We start from the raw sequence: 22,632 nt of genomic DNA, 5'->3' as shown, positions 1-22,632 counted from the left end.
GGTTCAAAATTTTCCCATTCTATCTTTCATTCATTCTTTCTTTCTTTCTTTTTTGTGGTTACCTGTTCCCTCTCTTTTATGAACAACAACATAAAGGAAAGAATACCAAACCCAGCCTGTAATCCAAACCTTTGATACCTGTAAATGGTTCTGTTCTATGGAAGCTTATTCTCAACAGGTGGGGAGGAGACCGACTGCCTGACTGCTCTTTCTGGCAGAATTTTGGTTTAGAATCTGGAAATAATGACTCATTTTCCTCAAAATATTGACTTAGTATCTCAGTGTCTTATTTTCTCAAAATATTAATTTACTATTACTATCAAACTAATGACTCATTTTATGACTGAGAATGACTCAAAATACTGACTTCCTAAGTCAACCTGACTTAGTATCTTAAAGCAATGACTTAGTGTATTGAAATAACGACCTACTTTCTGGATATTTTGAGTCATGATGACATTCTGACATACTATGTGGAAATTAATTAATTAAATTATTCAATTCAACGAATCAATCGACAACTTTAGAAAAACAGCAGATTTGACCACCTTTAATGACGTACGAACTTCTCTGCGTCTGATTCATCATTTTTGATAAATGATAAATCAGCACCAGCCAACCAGACAATCATTTTGGTCAGTTAACTGCAAATTGAGCATTTTATCAGGCTGTTAAACTAGAGCTGGGCAATATGACAATATATGTCTTCATCGTGATAAATTATGTCACAATACGATAAGCTTTTCTGAACATGACAGCACGTTTCTTTAAAAAGACAGCAAAATTAGTCCCATTTAACTGGATTTAGTGCAACACAGTATGAATAAAAAGAGTATTTTCTTTATTATATAAAATATAATTTAAAAAGAGTATTTTTAAAACGTAGCACTACTGGTTCTTTTTTCTCACTTTCAACTGACCAGATGTCTGAAACGTATGGAGCCCTGCTGGTGACATCCTGAAAAAATGAAAAATAATGCGTGTCCACGACTTAGTAAGGCGTGGGAATGAGATCCTAATGCATGGCCACGACTTAGGATCTCATTCCTACGGAGCCCCACTGGTGACATCCTGTATAAATAAAAATAATGGGTGGCCACGCCTTATTAACACATGGGAAGGAGATCCTAATGCGTGGCCACGACTTAGTAAGGACTAGGAATGAGATGATGAAGTCATGGCCATGACTTAATAAGGCGTGGCAACGAGATCACGGCTTACTAAGTCGTGGCCACACATTAGGATCTCATTCCCACGCCTTACTAAGCCATGGCCACGCATTATTTTTATTTATGCCGGTTGTCATCAGCAGGGCTCCGTACTAACTCATTATTTCGACATGACAGTTATTTCGAGATACCAAATCAACACTCCGAGGAACGTAATTCAGTCTCTTTTGAAACTGTCCACATAACCTAATGCTGCCGGAAACAAAGAAGGAAAAAAGATCACACGCGGTCTTTCCTCCTCTACCTGGTGGGACAGTGTCTCTGTTCCCTCATGAAGTCTGTGAAAGCCCTTGCCTGCCTCCACGTGTTCAGCGCTGGAGAGAGAGTGGTTTCACAGATCAAAAGGAGTGCCATGCCCACTTTATGGTGTGTAGGAACACACACACACCTTCCCACACAGACACACACAGCGTCTCAGTCTGACTGGTACAACAGGTCAACAAAGTCGTCGGCTGAGAAGTAGCGCGCCGCATGGCTAACCAGCAGCAGTGTCGACTTGTTGCCCCGCTCGCAGTTCTACTGCTGGGAGTTGTAGGCATTCTCCTGCTCGCCATTAACACCGAAGACATCAAGGAGACTCCGCAGAACATGGTAATTCCTCTTCTTCAGTGTAATGTAATGACTGGGACACTGCAGGCATTCGATGATATTTGACACAGAGCTCATGGTATGGGCTCTTTTCGCCCATGTAAACAGGTTAATTCATTAAACGCGCTCTTTCTATCGAAGGCGAGGCTGTTTGTATGTTAAACACGACCTGACTGAGCTGACAGAGAGAGCGGCTTCCTGCACCACTAATACTGTAACCTAGAGAATCTCTTGGCCTCCTTTCAGCTGTTTTTCTCCCGCCTCTCTCCGTGTGAAGCATCTTAAGCCTGTCACAAATTCAAATCCACTCTCTTACAAAGCCCACGTCATATGAAAGACTTATTTCAACAGGATTTAACCCATAAACTCCACGTCTGAAATGTTAAATTTCTTTTGGTCCATATACGTTTAAGATTGCATGAGAACAAAGCTGGAAAAAAAAATATACAAAGAGTGAGTTTGCATCACTTAAAGGGGAATTCCACCAATTTTTCAAAATTTTTGCTTGAAATGGATATGATGCTTTTTGGTTGAGAAGTTTTTGGACTAATTTCTAGGCACACACGGGGCATTATAAGGCAAACACTACCCAAAGAAAACCTATTTTATTCATCACTATTTTAACATAATCAACATTATGTATAAAACACATCTAGATTGAGTGGTTTTGGATAGCAAATACAATGGTTATATTAGTGTTCTAGACATTGTGTAACCTGGCTCCTGTCACCACCACTGGAAGGAAATCTGAGTGGGTAAGTTTCTCCATAGTTAACCATTTCACATCAAACCACTATGAAGAACTTTGTTTATATCTGTAAATTATGCAGAAGATTTAAATCTTTTTTTTTTTTGCATGGTTGTACTGATTTTTAACAAAACAACAGAAAATCCACAGTTGGTTGTGAATTAAAAAAATATTACATGCAGTTAAATAAATATCTAATGTTAGATGTTCATCCAGGGTATAATTATACAATATTTCACCACTTTAGATCGACAAGTGTGGCGGCATTTTTCATCATTGTTAAACATTTCCACTCTTAAAGGGAAATTTAACAGATTTTTCAAAATTGCTGCATAATTCAATCATTAAGATGTAAACAAAGTCAGTTTTTTCATGTGAAATGGTTAATTGTAGAGACATCGTTTCCTTTACAGTGTTAGTGATAGGAACCAGGGGTCACACTGTCTACAAAACAAAATATGGCCATTGCATGTACTGTTCAAAACAGCCAGAGAACCTACATGTAAGTAGTAAGTAAGTAAAGTTTATTTGTATAGCGCTTTTTACAACAGGTGTTGTCACAAAGCAGCTTTACAAGGAAATGAGCATTACAAAAAGAAGTCCGGGTCCGAGCCCCCATGAGCAAGCCAGTGGCGACAGTGGCAAGGAAAAACTCCCTAAGAGAAACAGGAAGAAACCTTGAGAGGAACCAGGACTCAGAAGGGGAACCCATCCTCCTCTGGTCGACACCGGATAGTAAACATTGTTAGTATAAAGTATTATAGTACAAAAAACAGGGTAAAACGTGAAGGAAACAATTAATTTGAACATGTGTCTTCCGTGTTTTTATATGTAATGTTGATAATGATAAAATAAAAAGAAAAGTCTGGGAAAAAAGTTCTTGGGGGCTATTTTGCCTTATAGTGCTCTGCATATACCTCTTTGCCATTAAAAATATCTTTCCAAATTATTTTAAAGCAATGTCTCAGGCAGTGCATTCGTAGCTCTTTCACGTAATAACTTCCTGTGAGGGAGCTTTTAGAAGCATCAGACTCTTTAGATGTCTGGTTCCTATCACCACCACTGTGAACAATTCTGACTCATTAGGTTTTCCTAGAAAGGAGTAATTTCAAATCAAACCACCCTGAATGACTTTGTTTGCATCTTAATCATTTAATTATGCAGAAAGTTAGAAAAATTGGTCAAATTCCCCTTTGACCTCTTAAATGTCCAGGGTCCACCGACAGGCACAAAGTTTTATTAAATACTTCTGTAGCCTAAGAATAACTCAACCAGTTTGCATCGAAGTCCCTGTAGTTACTCAATAATACACCTTATAGTATGTAATAAGCCTGGGATTTTAAGGGGTTAACTGACATCTGCTTTGAAAGACACTTGTTTCAACACAGTCTGCAGATTTGCAGGTCCGTTGGATGTGGCATAAAACGAGGGCTAATTTAATTAAGTATTCAAACTGGAGAAATGTAAACTCATAAAGCATGATAAGTAAACGCTTCTTTGCTTCATTATCTCTCTGTTAAGTGCATAGTTTTGTCCTCTGGTCCTCATACGATATGTTTAAACGATGCTGCTGCCCTAGATTTCTCCACATTGGCAAGTTTCCACCAGACTGGGGAAGGGGGTGAATAATGGATGGACATTAGTTAATATATTTATTTAAATGACTCTGCATTCAAGCCTCATCAAGTTGAATCACTTCACTCCTCTCAACTGGAAGGGCTTTGTAAATGGCCTCTTTAACCACACGGTTGAATTCAGGACAGTCTAAGAGAGTTCTTTCACCACGTTGTAGCATTGCTTTTGAAAACTCCTTTTGAAAGGGTCTGCACCAAAACAGCAGGACTTTTGCAGCTTGACCAATGGAACAGAATACGTAGCCTCTGGCAGTGTGTGTTTGAGTGGTGAAGAGAAGTACACTCCACCCTGCCTTTACTATTGTCCTCTTTTGCTGGGAAATCAGCAGTGTTGAAAGAAGTGCTACAGTATTCATGTGAGCCCACTATAGAAGTATTCATGTCAGCCCACTATAGAAGTTCATTTAGCAAAGGTGTTTTTGCTGTGCTGACTGAACTAACATGAAGACTACAGCAAAGAGAATCTTGCTGTTCTCATAGATTAACAGCACCACCAAAAAGGCGTGACACAGGATGCTTTGCGACAAACATGAAGCAACAGTGCCATCTCTGATCTCAGATCAACATACATTTAAAGAGCTTTTCTCTCAACCTATAGACTTTCAAGTTTTGACATGAAATAGAAATGAGAAAAACTTTGACAACAACATCTCAAAATCTTTACAAAGACTTTACAGATAATTTTGATTATCATTTATTTTTTTGAAAATAAATGATAAAAATACTGTGTTTCTTGAGTGACAGCTGATCAACAGCGAAGATGTCGACCATCTGGAGGTATTTAATGCTTTCTGTGAGAGACATTAGACAAGCGATTTGTAAATGCTGTTCAATTCTAGTATAAACGGACATTGTTTAGAGCACTCAATAACTGATTCACTGCAGGTTTATACCAATTGAAAACATGACATCCCACTCGATGGTGCTAAAGTGGAAAGTATAACTAAAAAATAGTGGACATCTGCATCGTAACCATTCTCTGTAATTGTTCACAGTGATGGATTTCGTGGCACATACTGTAGCCTACAGACCAAGAATTGTAGTGAGTTTATTTCATATAAACTGTTAAACTGTTTATTTTTTATCAGCCTTTTTGGGTTTTGGCTTGTAGCCCAGTGTGTCATAAATTTCAGTTTTGTTTTCTGTCAAGAAATTTCAGTGTGGTGCATCAGTAATACTGATACCCCAACTTTGACACAGATTCCTGAACATTACTGTTTTTTCGATATGTTCTTTGAAAACCTGAAAGTGGGTGGAAGTGAGTGTATTGACGACAACAGATCACAGACTGATAAGCACTGACATTAATTACATGCGTACAGAATTTTGGCAGCCAGTCAGCAAGCTAGATTTTGAAACAAGCATGCTTTTTGGCTCACAGATGATAAGGCTGACCGCTTAGGTATATAAAAACACAAAATATTGGGGTGTATTGTGGTGTGTGTGTGTGTGTGTATATATATGAAAATGTAAGCACATTTGGGACATTGACCATGTTTCTACAAAGGACCTGTTCTTGTATATAATCTTTTCCACTGAAGTACATGTTCAGACAGCTCTCAGGCAAAACCACACAGGCTTTTGTACAAACTTGTGGAGTCCATGCCAGCAACCAAGACATTCAAATTCACATTAAAATGTCAAAGATTCTACTTTCTCAAATTGTTATGTTGTAATAAATGTAAAACATAACAATAATGCACAACATAATTAGTATATGTATGGGGGGGTGTTAACATTTCATGCAACATGAGAAAGAAGCTGAGAGAAGTTTAAAGGACATGATAATTTATGAGCACTGAAGCGAAGTGGAAAGAATGAATTAGTCAATGCACCTGAGAGGACAGCAGACAGAATAGTGGCGAGCAGATGTACGTTAAGCCAGAGGGAATCCTTACGCAAACTCTCTAAAGGGTGGAGAGCGGGTCTGAGCAAGGAAGACTGTTACCACTGCCTTAGTTGCATGTATTGTCTTGTCCACATTGCCCAACCCTCAAAGAAGGATATTCACTGAGTCCTTTGTTTTAATTAGCTTCTTAATTAACAGTAAGTTCTATGGATTTGTTCTGCTGTTACCAAGGGCTCCATAACTGCCAAACTGGTTTTGCGTGGAAACCATAAATATTGCTCATCTAGATGATCTTATGAGCTCTTTCACTCAAGGAGATGTTTGTTTCAGGTGCCCCTGCAAGGCATATCAGCAGCACTGCAGGTGTCTGGTGTACAATAAATCTTCATGTTGTCAGTCTTGATTATCTTGGCTGTTTGACTTTCACTGTGTGTCACTCAGGTCGTTTCCCACAGTTCATTTATTTGGCTTTTGTGTATGTGTTTCCAGTATGGCATCGTCCTGGATGCTGGGTCCTCTCATACAGCGATGTTCATCTACAAATGGCCTGCAGACAAGCAGAATGGCACAGGAATCGTCACCCAGCACAGCGAGTGCCATGTGAAGGGTGAGTGTTTGTGTGTGTCAATAAGAGGTGGGCGATGGGGTAAAATATAATATTGTTATACCTCAAGAAATTTTGACGATACAAGATAAGTCACGATATTTATTCCTTTAGACATCAGATCAGTTTGAACTGAGAAGTATATTGTATTGTATCGTGACATAATTTATCCTAATAATGATTTATATTCTCATATTGCCACAGCCCTAGTGTCAGTTAGGGCTGCACGATATGGATGTAAAATGCGATGTTCGATAAAGCTGTTAGATATCACAATGACCATATGAGAAGTGATAAATTATGATTAAAATTGTGTACTTCTGCCTGTTTGGCTACTTACCTTACAACTGCAAGCACATTCTTATGCCCTGCAAAAGCTAAAAACAGTTAGCATGAACAACTTAATCTGTAAAGAATAACATATATATGTATATATATATATATATATATATATGTATATATATATATATATGCTTTGAAAAGCTGTTTATGGTGATGCAGGTTTGTTGTAACAGTAGCCATTACTGCCTCACACATTTTACACAGAACTCTGAAAGTGACAGTAGTTATCACATTTGAAACATTATTACAGGTTGATAGTTTTGAGTTGTGCCTGTATGCATTTTGTAATTGGCCATTTAGCTGAATAGCTAATTTGCTAATCAGTGTAGATTAAAAAACTGTAAACTAGACCCCAGAAGATATTTTAAGATTTTTTATTTATTATTTTTGGGAACATCAAGAAGTTATTAAATGATAAATAGTATATTGTAATTATCCATTTCTAGTTATCCTTTGATAAGTTATCTTGAGATTTGATCAATTTTCAAATATAAGGCATGCTGGGTGTTAATTTTATCATAACTTTATTCAGAATGTTCTACAGCTTTTTCGGTTGTTATGAAATCATCTACAGTTCTGTTCATTATTCAGAACACAGCTTTCTACATGTTATTGAAACCTATGATGTTATACAGTATTAGCATCATGTTAAAATTATTTTATAAATATGTAGAACTGTGGAAAATCATAGACTACCTTTGATTTATTTAATTTTCAGCCAAAATAAGTTATTGATTTTTCAGCATCAGGCAAAAAAAGCAAAAAACAAATATTTAACAAAAATTACAACAACTAAATATTAATTACTTCACAATTTAGTGTGTCCCCTTTTTTGCCTTGATTGCAGCTTCCATTCTTTTTGGGAGACAAATAAATCTGCAGGGATATTTTTCCACACCTCCAAGGTTCTGTCTCAGACGTTGGTTGTATTTTCTGCTTCTCATTCATATAATAGGACTTCAGTTTAGCTTGCTTGGCTGTATCTATCTAGATACCACAGAAAATAAAATTGCCTGAATAATTTTCCACCGGCTGTTTTAAGAATTTGGCCCTTTTGCTTCCTACAAAACTGAACAATGAAATAAGATTATTACCACAATTATAGTTTCAGTAAAACAAGCTTGCTGATTATATTAAATAGACATGAACTACAAATTACATTGTACACTTATTTCACAGACATCATGAGCCCCTCTTATGACATCCAGTCAGCTGTTTGTTACTATGCAGTTAACTGTAAAATAATTACAGGTTCCCTATAATTCGTCTTTTATATGATTCAATACTGTTGTTCAGTGTTCTAGAAGTACTGAAAATACCCATGATATACTCAGAAAAATGTGTTATGACATTATATTACACAATTATGATAACAGATGCCCACCCCTAGCATGTTCATGCATGTAGTGTATATGAACCAAGGCAAGACATGATGAGTGAGTAAAGGGGTGTGTGAGTAAGAGAAAGAGAGGAAGGTAAAGTGAAAGAAAAGACAGATGAAATGAAAAAAGAGATTCATAAAGAGATATGTGAAACCGTGGAATCCATACAGATGTTTCATTGCGAAACTGCTAGTTTTAGTTCATGTGCATACATCAGTATGTTGTATACTTCTCAAAAGGCCTGTCTTATCCTTAATAAATGATTCAGAAATTTCACTTCATGTAAAGCGTATTCCCCCTCAGACAGTGAACTTCTCTTCACACTAGTGAAGTGTGGTGTTTTACAGAAGTGTGAAAAAAATCGAAAGTGCTCTTTCTGGTACACTTCCTTGTTCTGTGGAGGTGCCCTCAGGGTGCCATCACAGGCAGTTCCTCAAGCAATTCAGTTTGGGATCCCCGTCACGCTAGTCTCTGGAGGTTTGCCAGCCACCATGTTCTGACACATACCATGAGACTGTCCATGCTCCCTGATTATTGCTGACAAGTAATCTTCAACGGAAGCATCTGGCATGAAGAAAAGGGACACATTTTTTGTCTGTTTCCTCTCTTTTTTGGAAACTTCTTAAAACAGACTTTTGAACTTCTCAATAGCTGTTCTAGAGACATCATGAGGGCAAATCTTGGTCAGTGACTCCGATTAACTGATTGATCACTGCAGAGTGTTGAATGTAAAGGCCCAGTAAAGTTGCAGTTAACTTGAAATATGAATATTAGACCAAAATAAGCATATTTGTTTTTTTCAGGGTTCAAAATACTACTTTAGGGTTAAATACTAAATACTGAATATTATGTACTAATGCACATGATGTCTATCAATAAAGATCAATATAGAATAGTATGGAAAATGTAAAATGATAAGATTTTTGCCTATATCTCCCAGCATTAACCTCATTTCTCATTAGTTACACTAAAGTTTGTAGTTGATTCTAACAGGACCGAGAACACCATATAATATTAATAATCTCGAACGTAATTAATATCCAGAAAAAATATGCACAGTATATTATTTGTCATTGCATTCACTTCTTATTCTGTATCCTTGAAATATTGAATCAAGCATCTAAAAACACTTTTCAGTGAGTGGTTTGTAATATATCCACATTGTAAGTCCACATTGTGCAAGTTATTATTGTATATAAAAAAAAATGGCAAAAAAAAAAAAACTTAATAGTGACTCCAAACTTTTAGACATTATAGTACTTCTGTTCTAATGCACACCATGATTCACACCCTGAACTGTTACAGGAAATGCATCATATTGTTGGAAAAGGTCAAGGTCAGCCCTGCATAAGTAAATAAGTCCTTAACTTAAGCTGAAAATAAAGCAGATATGCTAATTGCTGTGTAGATTTTGTGCTAGGAGGTTGATGTTTTTTCCCACTAGGTGGAGGAATATCTAGCTATGCAGGCCAAAAAGGAGGAGCTGCTCGTAGCCTGGAGGAGTGCATGGAGAAAGCTGTTCAAGAAATTCCCAAAGCCAGGCACCCTCTCACTCCTGTCTACCTCGGAGCTACAGCTGGCATGAGACTGCTGAAGTGAGTTACACAGCTTGTTTTAAGACATTCTCGAGTGCCTAGTCTGGAGATCTAGTAAACCAGTGGTGACCAGCCCTTCTCCTGGTGATCTACTTTCCTGCAGAGTTTAGCTCTGTCTTATCTGACAATACCCTCTGACTCAGCCAATCAAGAACTTCTGAAGAAGTTGATTAGCTGGAACAGGTGTGGCAGACTGGGCGTAACTAGACTTCACAGGAAAGTAGATTTCCAGTACCAGGGCTGGTGACCACTGCAGTAAATATTTAGTATGAGGCCAATACTAGAAGAAAATGCTAGATCAGATATATGAGATGAGATCTGATCTAATTTCATCATAAATCTATCCAGAAAAGTATCATAGAATTTATTGTAGTGCAACATAATGTAATGTAAATTGAAGTAGGCCATGTGATAACAACAGTAGCCACATGTTGCCTATGTTAACATAAGAATAACAAATAGTATTATACTAGAATTACAATTGCTTTATTTTAAATAATGCAGTGTTCCAGTTAAAAATAGCTAATTTGAAAGCGTAGTCATTTTTAAAGAGAAAAAATATGGGAATATTATTGGCTAATAAAGTGGTGCCGTCTTCAGCCTAATCCAGTCTTAATGAGCGACATACACCATCTTTGTACAGCATTATCAGTTGCCTGAGGTACTTGACAATGCAAATCATATACCAAAGATGCATGGTTTTATATATTCTACAGCATTTCCAACCCCAGTGTGTCAGATGAGATTTTAAAGGAAGTGGGGGACAAGTTGAAGGCGTATCCATTTAGCTTCAAAGGGGCCACTATCTTGACTGGGCAAGAGGAAGGAGCATACGGCTGGGTCACAGTCAACTACCTTTTAGAAAACTTTATCAAGGTAAAGAGAACAGCTTTTCTTCAGTAGTAAAATAGAATACTTTCATGGTTTTGTTTCAGAGAATTTGAGAAAACTGTAAATTGTTTACTATTTTATATAATGTAATATTTTCATTTAAAAAGCCCTTTTTATTATTTTATTATTTATTATTATATTAAATAAAAGAGATTAATGCACTCTTGATGCATATATATATATATATATATATATATATATATATATATATATATATATATATATATATATATATATATATATACACATACACACACACACATACTGTTCACTTCCCAGTCCGTACATTTTGCATATAATAACTAAGCTGCAAATTTATAAATTCGCATATAACCATCTATTTAACCTGGAGCAATTTAGCCCGTCCTTTTTTGTGAATGGGGCACAATAGAGGACATTCAATCAGAACAGTTTTTACATACAAACAAACAATTCTAAACGATGTTGTATGCTTTTAAGAAACAAAGAAATGGAAATAATAAATCAAATCAAATCACATTTATTATCACATCACATTTACACAGGTGTGAAGGTGAGTGAAAATCACTCAAGTCAAATGCGTGTATATATATATATATATATATATATATATATATGTGTGTATATATATATATATATATATATATATATATATGTGTGTATATATATATATATATATACACACACACATTTGACTTTAAATATATACACATATACGCAATATATACATTACTATACACCAGTGTTGCACCATTCCAGTATAGTTTTTATACAGTAATTTAAAATCTGAAATAAAAGCTATGATATGTGCAGTTTTACATTTTTTTCATATATGAAATATGGGAGTCTGAGGTAGATAAACAGGGGATAGAATATTATATATATTAAAAACAACACACACACACACACACAGACGTGTGTGTATATAAATATATATATATACAACTTGGCTCCCTGACTGGATCCATTCATGTTCGTATTGTTATATGTACAGTATGAATTGTTTGGGAATCGCCCCAGAATTCTGTAGCACTGCTCTGTTGTCTGCTGTCTCTTTGACCTTGCTCCTCTTCTCTTACTAGTACGGTTTTGTAGGCCACTGGCTGTTCCCTGGCAGAAACACAGTTGGCGCACTAGATTTTGGCGGAGCCTCCACTCAGATTACCTTTGAGACCAGGGAAAAAGTAGAGGACGTTAACAACCTGATGATGCTGCGACTGTACGGCCGAAACTACAGCATCTACACTCAAAGCTTCTTGTGCTACGGCAGGGACCAGATGTTACGGCAGCTGCTGGCTCACTTGGTCAAGGTAAACACAGGAATCTGAGTGCCACAGCTGTCAATGGCACCTGTAAAAGGAATAAGTAACTGGCAACTGCGTTAATTGAGAATGCCTTGTTCTTGAAGGATGGTAGGCATATTTGAATTTGGGGCATAATATTAAAGCAGTTTTTCCTAAACCAGTCATCAGCTACAAAAATGCCCATTTTATAGTTAACAGTATGTCATACGTTGTCAGAGACTTCTCTGACCCTTTGACATGCTTGCATAAAACACAGTTTGAGGTGATTTAGAACTGCGGTTTGCCCAATGCTAACAGGTGCCTAAAACTTGTTAGCTGCATCAACCTCATAGCTCCAGTGCCAAGCAAACTTTGGACAAGAAACCTGTCATGGCTGTTTGACTGTGTTCTAGGTAAGCGTAGCTGTCAAGTTCACAGTTTACTCATGAAACTCGCATCTGTTTTCTTTGCTGCTTTCAATGTAAATCTAGTGGGTTTCACATTCTCAAACCAAATAGAAAAGTGTGTTTCACAGAATGCTGCCAAGCTGTGGATTACCAGCACAGCAACAGCCAACACTGGGCTCAGCCACTTATTTGGATTGCACTGTCCAGCTCTGTTGTCCCCTCAAATGAAAGCCCAGAATGTGTTGATTTCACATACAGATATTTAAACTGGCTATGAGAATGGCTTTGAAGCAAGATCAGCAGTTAAACAGCCTAGATATTAAAAAAATTCTACTGAATGGAGTTTTCAATTTGATGATTGAGAGGTCAAAACTAACATGAACGTTGTAGTTTCAGGGATGTTTGACATCAAAAATGAGACAAAAGCAAGCTGCACACTTGGCCACTTGGAGTTGAATACAATTTATTTATGATACCAAAGCTGATATTTGCACCTTGAGTATCAGCCGATACTGACACCGATCCAATATTATATCTTTATTATATCTTTAAAACTTACTAAGTGTTGGAAATCCCAGTAGTAGGAGTAAACACTCCATTTCCCATGATGCTCTGCTACAGGAAGTGAGCTGAGCTTTAGGGTTAAAAGGCCAGGGAAGATGTTTTCTTTATCTTTTTCCCCCCATGGGACTGTATGGTAGTTGTTCATGACTTGGATGTTAACTACAGCCAACCATCCACCATGTTTATCTTCTCCTCCTTCCTAAGTTATAGAGTCATCTTCTCACCTAATCCGTATGACTGGTTCCTGTCATACTGTTTCTAGAAAAATGCTTTTACATCATTTTCTTGTGTTTTAATCAGACACAATGCAGCATTCACCACATGCTGGCACTAGCTACAGTCTACTCTTTATTGAATTATTAACACTAAGCATTAAAATAATATATTTCCTGGATAAAGGTGGTAGATTAAACCACACATACATTAGAAAAGGATCTCAGAGAAAAAAAAATTAATGCAAGGAAAATGTAGTATTTGGCCCTTGATTTTTTTAGGTAAAGCCAACTCTGCCAGCTATGGGGTCTTGTTTCGGGGACCAACTCTCTGGTCGATCATACAGGTGGGATTATATGCTCACAATCTTCAGAATGCAGTCTGACTGGAAATGATAGCAGCCATTAGCCCCAGTCAGATCCACTGTATTCAGTTCCAAAAGTAAAATGTCCTCTCACCCAGTCAGTCTTTAGGAACTCAAGGGGCTTGGTACCAAGACTAGTAAATTGTGTACATTTGATTTTTCACTGAACCTAAAAGATGCAAGGGGTAGTGGCTGAAATCTTCCCCTATGAAATGGCACAACCCTCAGATAAACAAGAACAGTACTTCATTAACAGGCTACTAGCAGTGCTCTGTAAGTTCAGCAACGTCACTGCTGGTCTTTAGTTAAATTTAGAGCAACATATGCCTTCAAAGAGGGGGGGGGGTGACAATTATTTATTATGCCCACCCTAATTCTTCGGTGAAATAAAGCTGAAGTCAACTATTCGCCAGCTTCTTGTTCGAATTTTCCCGTTCCACCTTAAATGGTGCAGCAGTTCTGATGCCTGAGGTGCCAGAATAACTGCTGCACCATTTAAGGTAGAACAGGAAATTTAGCTGGCTACCTACTGAGACATAAGTATACTACTAGCAACTTTTTATGCTTATTAGGAAGAAAAGGACCATAATACATTGGTACGACATTGAACTAAGATAATACAGTAGCCTAAGTCTGCCATATTCTGTGTCAGTATAATTGTGTGTAATACATGAATAACTGTTTTCTTTTTTGCTTTTTCCTCTCTCAGACTCAGGGATCCGACGGCCCCGTAATCCACCCCTGCTATCCATCAGATCATAATGTGTCCATGGGCCTGGATGCCATTTTCGATTCCCCATGCACAGCAAAAGAAAGACCCGTACCCTATACCGCTGAGAAGAAGCTGCAAATACAAGGTTCAGGGAACTACCAGCACTGCTTGGGAAACATGTCAATGATCTTCTCCTTCCAGTCCTGCCCGTACTCCAAGTGCTCCTTTAACAATGTCTTCCAGCCCAACGTCAGTGGCAACTTTATGGTAGGAGTATTTGCTATGATTTTGGAAACATCCTGTATAATGACTAGGACAAGCCTTTACGATCACGTCCCTTCGACTGGAAAAATACAGCACTAATGTTTTCGTCTCTCGTGCCTCAGGAAGCGCTAATGTCTCTGCTGGTCTTTTCAGTCTGGGGCTCAAAACAATATTAACTTCTGCTGAAGTCTGAGGGAATGCAGAAGCAGCGGTGATGTTAAGCAGTGCTGACAAGCGGAACAGTATTAGCTCAAAGCTGCTCTGAAGTTTAAGCGTGCAGGATCCTTTGGGCACACCGCATATGTCATCATAGTTTCTATGTGATTATGCAATCTTGCTCTTTGGTTTTGTGTCTGTCTGTCCCTGTTTCCTTTTTTTTCCTCAGCCCTCTTTTCCCCCCTCTTGGCCGTCCTTCTCAGTCTTTTTTCTCACCCCTCTTTCCTCCTTTGGTACCTGTCTGTTGTCATTTTAATTCTTTCCTATACTGCCATCTAATGTCTCTCTCTCTCTCTCTCTCTCTCTCTCTCTCTCACTCTCTCTCTCTCTCTCTTTAGCCACTGAAATAAAACCATAGGGCTGTAATGACAAGTAATTTTGAAAAATACATAACTTGAGACATAATCTTATTTTTAATATTTGAAACCACAAATATGTAGTAGTTAAATATTCAGTACGTCTACACTATATTTCCAAAAGTATTCGCTCGTCTGCCTTCACACACATATGAACTTGAGTGACATCCCATTCTTAATCCATAGGATTTAATATGATGTTGGCCCACCCTTTGCAGCTATAACAGTTTCAACTCTTCTGGGAAGACTTTCCACAAGGTTTAGGAGTGCGCTTGGTGATGTAAGTCTTGGATGCAGCTGCTCGGTCATGGAAACCCATTCCATGAAGCTCTCTACACTGTTCTTGAGCTAATCTGAAGGCCACATGAAGTTTGGAGGTCTGCAGCAATTGACTCTGCAGGAAAGTCGGCGACCTCTGCGCACTACATGCCTCAGCATCCGCTGACCCCGCTCTGTCAGTTTGTGTGGCCTACCACTTTGTGGCTGAGTTGCTGTCGTTCCCAATCGCTTCCAATTTGTTATAATACCACTGACAGTTGACTGTGGAATATTCAGTAGCGAGGAAATTTCACGACTGGACTTGTTGCACAGGTGGCATCCTACCATGCTGGAATTCACTGAGCTTCTGAGAGCGACCCATTCTTTCACAAATGTTTGTAGAAGCAGTCTGTATGCCTAGGTGTTTGGTTTTATACATGTGGCCATGGAAGTGATTGGAACACCTGAATTCAATGATTTGGATGGGTGAGTGAATACTTTTGGCAATATAATGTATGTCAGTTTCCGCTTCTGCCAGAGGGATGTAGGAGTGAGTAAATTATTTCTATTAATTATGGTATTAGAAATAATTATTATTTCTAATAAGTGGGGCAAGAGGATGAAATAGTCTCTGAATAAGGTATTCTTGAAAGTTAATCCTGCAGAGACCATTAATAACAATGCAAACAATAATAATTTCACATTATCGGAAGGAAATTTGACAATTTTACTAAAATTGAGAGTTCTTTCTTAGCTGTTAGAACGTCTGAGATAAGAGATACGTACACATAGGTAAAACAGGTAAAAAAAAATATAAAGAGATTCTACAACTTTGAAGATTATTTCAATGTCTCTGGCCAGATTTTACCATTAATTCAAGATGAAACATGGCATGTTTTGTGTATTACACACAACTGAGGATAGAAATATGAATTACACTGTAAAATCTAGCGCCTTTTTTGCCCATCCACATCCACCCGCTTTGACCACACGCCGTGCCCACCCACATCTGCTCTCTTTGGGTTATGCATATGGACCTTGCCCACTCCTGCCTGTGTTTGCCATAACCTGCTCCACTTGTGTAGGACGTCTCCACACAATACCTGCTACTCGGCAGAACAGCCTCCAGACCCATTGTACCTCCATGCGCCCAGCTGCAAAAATAAACTTTTCAGTGTTACAAAATATAAGTATATTCTATTTGTATATTTTTAGGCTAAACAAAACCGTGTGAACTTGGCACATGGCACTTCGCTACATTGTATCTGTCTCAGCATTTTATCTGTGTCAGCATTACAGTATTAGCTAATTCCTCTACAAGACGTTTAGAAGTCAGATGAAATACAGTCAAATCCAAAATCGACGCTGAGGCATGCTGCGACACAAGTCTAAGAGCCAAAATAATTTTCTTGGGAAAAAATCTGTTCGATTTTGTACATAAGTTATTTACTGGACGTTATATATGTGTGTTTTGCGGCTTTTGACAATTACTAACGTGTTTTTTCTACAGCACACTTGCAGCTTATTTGTTGATTGTCTGTCTGCTTCTTCAAGCAGCCAGTAATTGTCCAAGCCCATCCCACCCAGCCATACATAATACACCTCCCACCCCAATTATACATTTAATGCACACATTATTTGTGCATTAAACATATAAATCATATAAGTACATTCACAATGATTGTAAGCGTGCATCTTTTGTGCCACATGCCGTGTGTGTTTTTTCGTGGTGGGATGGGGTACAATCAGTAATCAGTACCTCTTTTCAGTTGGGGCGTGTGAGCCCTTTTTGCGGCTCTCTGCGTGCCAGCTCCTAGTTCGCAGTGCGCCCTGTGGCCGTCACCACACTATCATGCTAAATATTTTTAGATATTGCCCCAACGTAGTTTAAAGTTACAGTGCTCACCATAATCAGTGGTAGAATATAGAGTGCTACTGTATCTTCTACCAAAATCAGTGTGAAATAACTTATTTTACTTCTTTTCCTTGTCTTTCCTCAACATTTGACTGTAAAATATGATTCTAATTTTGTATAAAATTAGTTTTATAATGTCATGTTTGTGTAAAATGTTGAAAACTCTTTTCTTTAAAAATGTAAAGTTTGTATGTACTCGTTTCTCACAGGGACACTTAATATCCAGTTTATTTTATATCCAAGTGGTTTATATCAGGCTTACAATCATTACAGATTTCTACAGTTTTATTATAAACTCTCCCTTCCTCTAAAAAGAATTGCTGCAACAATCACAAAAAAAGGCTGTGATGGGACTGATTTAACCACACCAGGTACTCAAACAACAACTACCACATTTGATGAAGCTTAAAATTTACCCTCAATCCAATGGCAGAACATTTGTGCATGCAAAAAGATGCAATACATTTGTTTCACAGCTGTTTATCAATAATTATCAAAAAATGGACACATGTTCCCAGCTTCTTAAAACAGTTCATTAGAAACTCAAGAAAAAAGCCCATTTGACTGGTTATCATATGCTTCTCTATATAAAAGTACTCCTTTTCTCTCCATTGCAGGCATTTTCTGCCTTCTTCTACATTCACTCTTTCCTGAAGCACACCACTGACATCACTGTCTCTACCCCCGTTCTCCTAGAGGAGGCAGCCATCACCGTCTGCAACATGAGCTTCCAGGAGGTACTACCCTTCCCTGCCGAGCTAATTCTGTCCCTGCTATTCTGAGATGTGCTTCTCTATATTTCAGCATTACAGGGCTAATACCTTCATCCTAGACTCATGAAGGAGGAAGCTGAAATGTAGTCTAGGCCACTTACTATCTAACAGTCCGTCGCACTATTTAAGGATCCCATATCTTACATCTTCATTGTATTTTATTTTTGAAGATCCTCTAGTTGTATTTGTGTACAGTTAGAATTCATTTTAACATGACCATTTTTCAGCCTTGCCTTATCCTAGGTTTTGTTTTTTTGTTTTTTTTGTCACTGTGCCTATAGAACTGATATATGTAAATGAGCTCTGTTTTGATTGGCTGGTATATATTGTGCCTCATTCAAAAAACAATTCGCAATGAAACACTTTTTATAACTTCAGCCTGAATGGCTAAAAAAACAATGAAATGTATTTATAGTTTATAAATTCAAAATAATATTCATAATTAATTTATCATTTCAATATACTGACTATATGGACTGACATACCAGATTAAACCTTTTATTTCAGTTTTCTGTGATACGGGCCGTCTAAGATGTGTACTCTTCAAACATCTATTCAGTCATCAGCTTGTGTGTTTGATGACCTTGTCTAAACTCTCTTGACAAATGGAGGCTGACATTAAGAGTACCGATGCATATAGACTGAGCGTTCGCAATTCATTCTGTAATAAATCTTACATGTGATATTGCTTCTGGAAGAAATCAATATGAACTACATTGATATGACTGGCAGCTTTTTGATGTTCTCACTCTCTCTTTTTCTGTCTCGTTTAAAGATGCTGGAGAAGGTTCCAGAACAGCAGAGCCGTCTGCAGGACTACTGTGCAGCCACAGTCTTCATGCAAGTGCTCTTGCTCAAAGGCTACGGCTTTGATCGGCTCTCTTTTCCCCAGATCTCCTTCCAAAAGAAAGTAAGCCCTGAGCACCATGAACAGTACGCACACTTCTGAGTGAAACATCACACTGTAGAAAGGGGGTCAGTTCTTATTTTCTCACAGCAAATGTGCAAACTTGCACAATGTTCCATCCGTCAATCTGTCAGTTTATGATTTCTTGAGATCTCCTGTCCTGCCATTTGTAAATTAATTTACAGACGCTCCACTCTCAAATGCATTCCTTGGCAGGATCTTGTAAGGTTGGCCAGGCTTTACAGAACACTGTAATTCAGCTTAATAAGAAATTGTAGTCTGCTTGTGTCAGAATACCTAAATCTAGAGAGTGTAAGGAATTACAAATGGTCTTTATTTTGTATGTGTGCAAAAGGCCACACTGTTAAGATAGATTGGCTGTCTAAAGCTCTGTCGCCCCCCTCTGACTAGTTTTGATTTATGTTAAAATGGTGAACCAAAAATCCAAAAGCATTTTAGCACAAAGACGATTCTTGAACGGGAGAGCGAGCAACACACTGAACACTCTCTACTTGTTAACCCCTTAAGAAGCCAAGTTTTCTTACACACTTTTATAACCTAAGAATAGCTCAATTAGTTTGCATGGAAGTCCCTGTAGTTACTGAATAATAAGTATTTTTTATTAGATTAGATTAGATTCAGCTTTATTGTCATTGTGCAGAGTACAGATACAGAGCCAATGAAATAGCAGTTAGCATCTAACCAGAAGTGCAGAATATAGTATTATTTACATATAAAGTACAAGAAAGTAACCGACAATTGACAGTTGCAGTATGTACAATTAAGGATGGTAGAGTGGTAAAAAATATAGATGTTGCAAGTATAAATTCATATATGTATGTACAGAGTGAGTGGAGAAAATGCAAATGTAGGTGGTATGTACTGTCATATCAGCATATGTAAAATGATAAGTATGCAGAGTAAAGAAAATTTACAGTGCCTGTCTGTACAAATATGAGTAGTGCAGTAATAGACTGTACAAATATGAATAGTGTGACAGTGCCACGACATAAAGCACAGTAACAATGCAGTGAGTGCAAAGATGCACTCAGCAGGGTCACCGCCTCAGGGAAGAGGCTCTTCCTGAGCCTGCTGGTTCGGGAGGAGGGTAAAAAGTCCATGCTTGGGATGAGAAACGTCCTTGATGATGTTCCTCGCCTTGCCCAGGCAGCGCTTATGGTAAATGTTCTCAATGGTGGGTAACTGGGTACCTGTGATGAGCTGGGCATTGGTTATAAAATAAACCTGGAGTGTTACAGGGTTAAGATGATCCTACCACTAAGATGCTTTTGGGAAACTGGGCCCTGAGTTCAGCTCGTAGCATAGCAATTCAAACTGGAAACTCAACATGTAGTGACTCTAAACAAAGTTTGAGGTGATTGACAGACATTTTTGCCAACGTTCTATAAAGCTTGTCCAACCTGGTGACAGTTGCTACATTTGTGGGTGGAGCATAGATAGGTCAACTGGCCCCTTCTACGTACCACTTAACAATTAAGCCTTTTTTACACGTACTGCACCTGTATGGAGTGAGCAACCTGTGTGAAGAGCATGGAAATGTATCCCAGACAAGTGCCAAAAGTGGTGTATGGCATGGAGCCTATTTTTTCGTTGTGCTGCATATGCCGTGCAGCAAAATACAGTGAAATAAACTATAAAAAAACAATGAAAAAGAAACAGAAACCCCAAATAAAAATGTCAAAAATGCTAATTCTACCAGTTTAGAGTTGTTTTCAAACAAGATGCTAGCTGTCCATTTATTGCTACACACATTTCTTATCAGGCATGAAAACGATTGGTTTGTCAGAAATCAGAAAGCTGCTGAGGCTGCACAAATGTATCGTGCCCCTTTATAACTTGCATGTTATTGAGTAAAGCAACTGATTTGACTGTTTATCCATTTGGAAGAAGGTTGTCTGTAGAATCTGCTTGCTGCACCACTCTACAGTGCAAACACTGTGTAAATGAATGGCAAATGAGCTGTAGCAGTCATGATGTATCGCTCATGACACACAGAGGTCATCTGTGTAAAACAGGCCTTATTCACACCATCTGTTATAAAAGCAGAACTCAGTTTTCAAATCTGTTATAATCCTAATAAAATGTTTTTGGGTTTTTCAGGCAGGGGACACCTCAGTTGGCTGGGCTCTGGGCTACATGCTGAGGTTGAGCAGCCTTCTGCCGTCTGAGAGTGTGGCCCTGAGGAAGGCCCTGCATCCAGGGGCTTGGAGTACACTCATCTTCCTCTTCACCGTTCTAATGTTTGTAGCACTCCTGTCTATCTTTCTGCTCATGTTCCGCAAGAAGAAAGAAAGTGATGTGGTCCTTTAATAACAGCTACACAGCACTGTGATTCAGCAAGCTTTTGTAAGTCATTAATGCACTGAACAGGAAGTTTTAGTAAAAAAGTCTACGTCTATGAAGAGAAACATGGTATGTCAGATAAAAGTGAAAAACATTTATTGCTTCGCTGTTTATATCGCTATTACTGAGTTTGTAAAATTAGATAGTGGCATAAGTCATCACTATGACCTGGAAAGAGAAAAGCCATAGGCTTTAAGGATAAATGATACCTTTTTCAAACTAAATGGACTCGTTTGTAGTTGTTTACTCTTGGTACTAATAAACACATTCAGGGTTTTGTTCTCTGTGACAGTTGGAGGTTTTAGAAGGAAGAATGTTTAAGTAGCTTATGTTACACTTTTTACAGGAATTTTATGTACAGTACTTATTTTTTAGTGTAATATTAACATTTGAATATTTTGTATATGTGAAACATTTTGAATTCAGGGACTATGCATTTTATACACAGAAAATCATGAAGATTAAAACTAATGACATGATTGTACTGATGATGAATAAAAAACTATCTTTCATAATACTGTGGGTTTTTTTTTCTCTTTTAAGTGACCTGTGAATCAAAATGTCTGGCAATGTCCCTGTTTTTCTCTTGGCGAACAGTTGAGTTCCTGTGAGACCAAATTTATATTTCTGTACAATAAAACTGCTCTATGCTAATTAGCAACGTTTTGTGAGGACTCGCACTACTGATTAGTCAGCACACCACCACCAAACAAAATATATTTGTTACAACTTTTACTTTGGTGTGCTTGAGTATGTTTAAATGGTGATGCATTGCATTAGCATGGGGGTTCACTTATTTTGATACAGTACCTATACTTCTACTCAAAGGGGAATTCCACCATGCAAAGTGCTTTGATGTGAAAAAGGTGATTTGCATTGAGAGTGGTGTTATTTGAACCAGACAATAAACTGGGTTTATTGCTTCTAAAAACTACATCACAAAGTTATTACATGTAATGGTTAACTACAAACGTTTCCTGATGTCTGAGACATTGTTTTACCATAGTTTTTAAAAGAATTTGGCCTCGAATCCATTAATGTGTAGAGATACATGTTTATGTTATATGTATAGGTATATGTTTTTACATATAAAAATTCAGAAGACGTGTAGTCTGACAGGTTGCTTTGGACAGTAAATAAAAAGCCAATGTTTATGTCGTAATTAGCGTCCCCTGCTTCCTGTCACCAGTGCTGT

At 37.8% G+C, this 22,632-nt stretch overlaps 1 protein-coding gene across 1 annotated transcript; it reads left to right on the top strand.

Moving 5' to 3' along the window:
* The first annotated feature begins 1,156 nt into the window (after window positions 1-1,156).
* On the top strand, window positions 1,157-21,952 carry LOC118826936 (ectonucleoside triphosphate diphosphohydrolase 2-like). Its single transcript, XM_036598020.1, has 9 exons — window positions 1,157-1,820; window positions 6,538-6,655; window positions 9,821-9,971; window positions 10,688-10,847; window positions 11,924-12,151; window positions 14,382-14,651; window positions 18,011-18,130; window positions 18,942-19,076; window positions 21,195-21,952. Exons 1-9 carry the CDS (start codon window positions 1,701-1,703, stop codon window positions 21,402-21,404), a joined length of 1,512 nt encoding a protein of 503 aa, XP_036453913.1. The 5' UTR covers window positions 1,157-1,700; the 3' UTR covers window positions 21,405-21,952.
* Window positions 21,953-22,632: the final 680 nt, after the last annotated feature.

The sequence above is a fragment of the Colossoma macropomum genome, unplaced genomic scaffold, assembly GCF_904425465.1.
Source record: "Colossoma macropomum unplaced genomic scaffold, Colossoma_macropomum, whole genome shotgun sequence".
NCBI lineage: Eukaryota > Metazoa > Chordata > Actinopteri > Characiformes > Serrasalmidae > Colossoma > Colossoma macropomum.
Note: the sequence above shows the minus strand (reverse complement) of the source record. Positions and strands in the feature narration are given on the sequence as shown.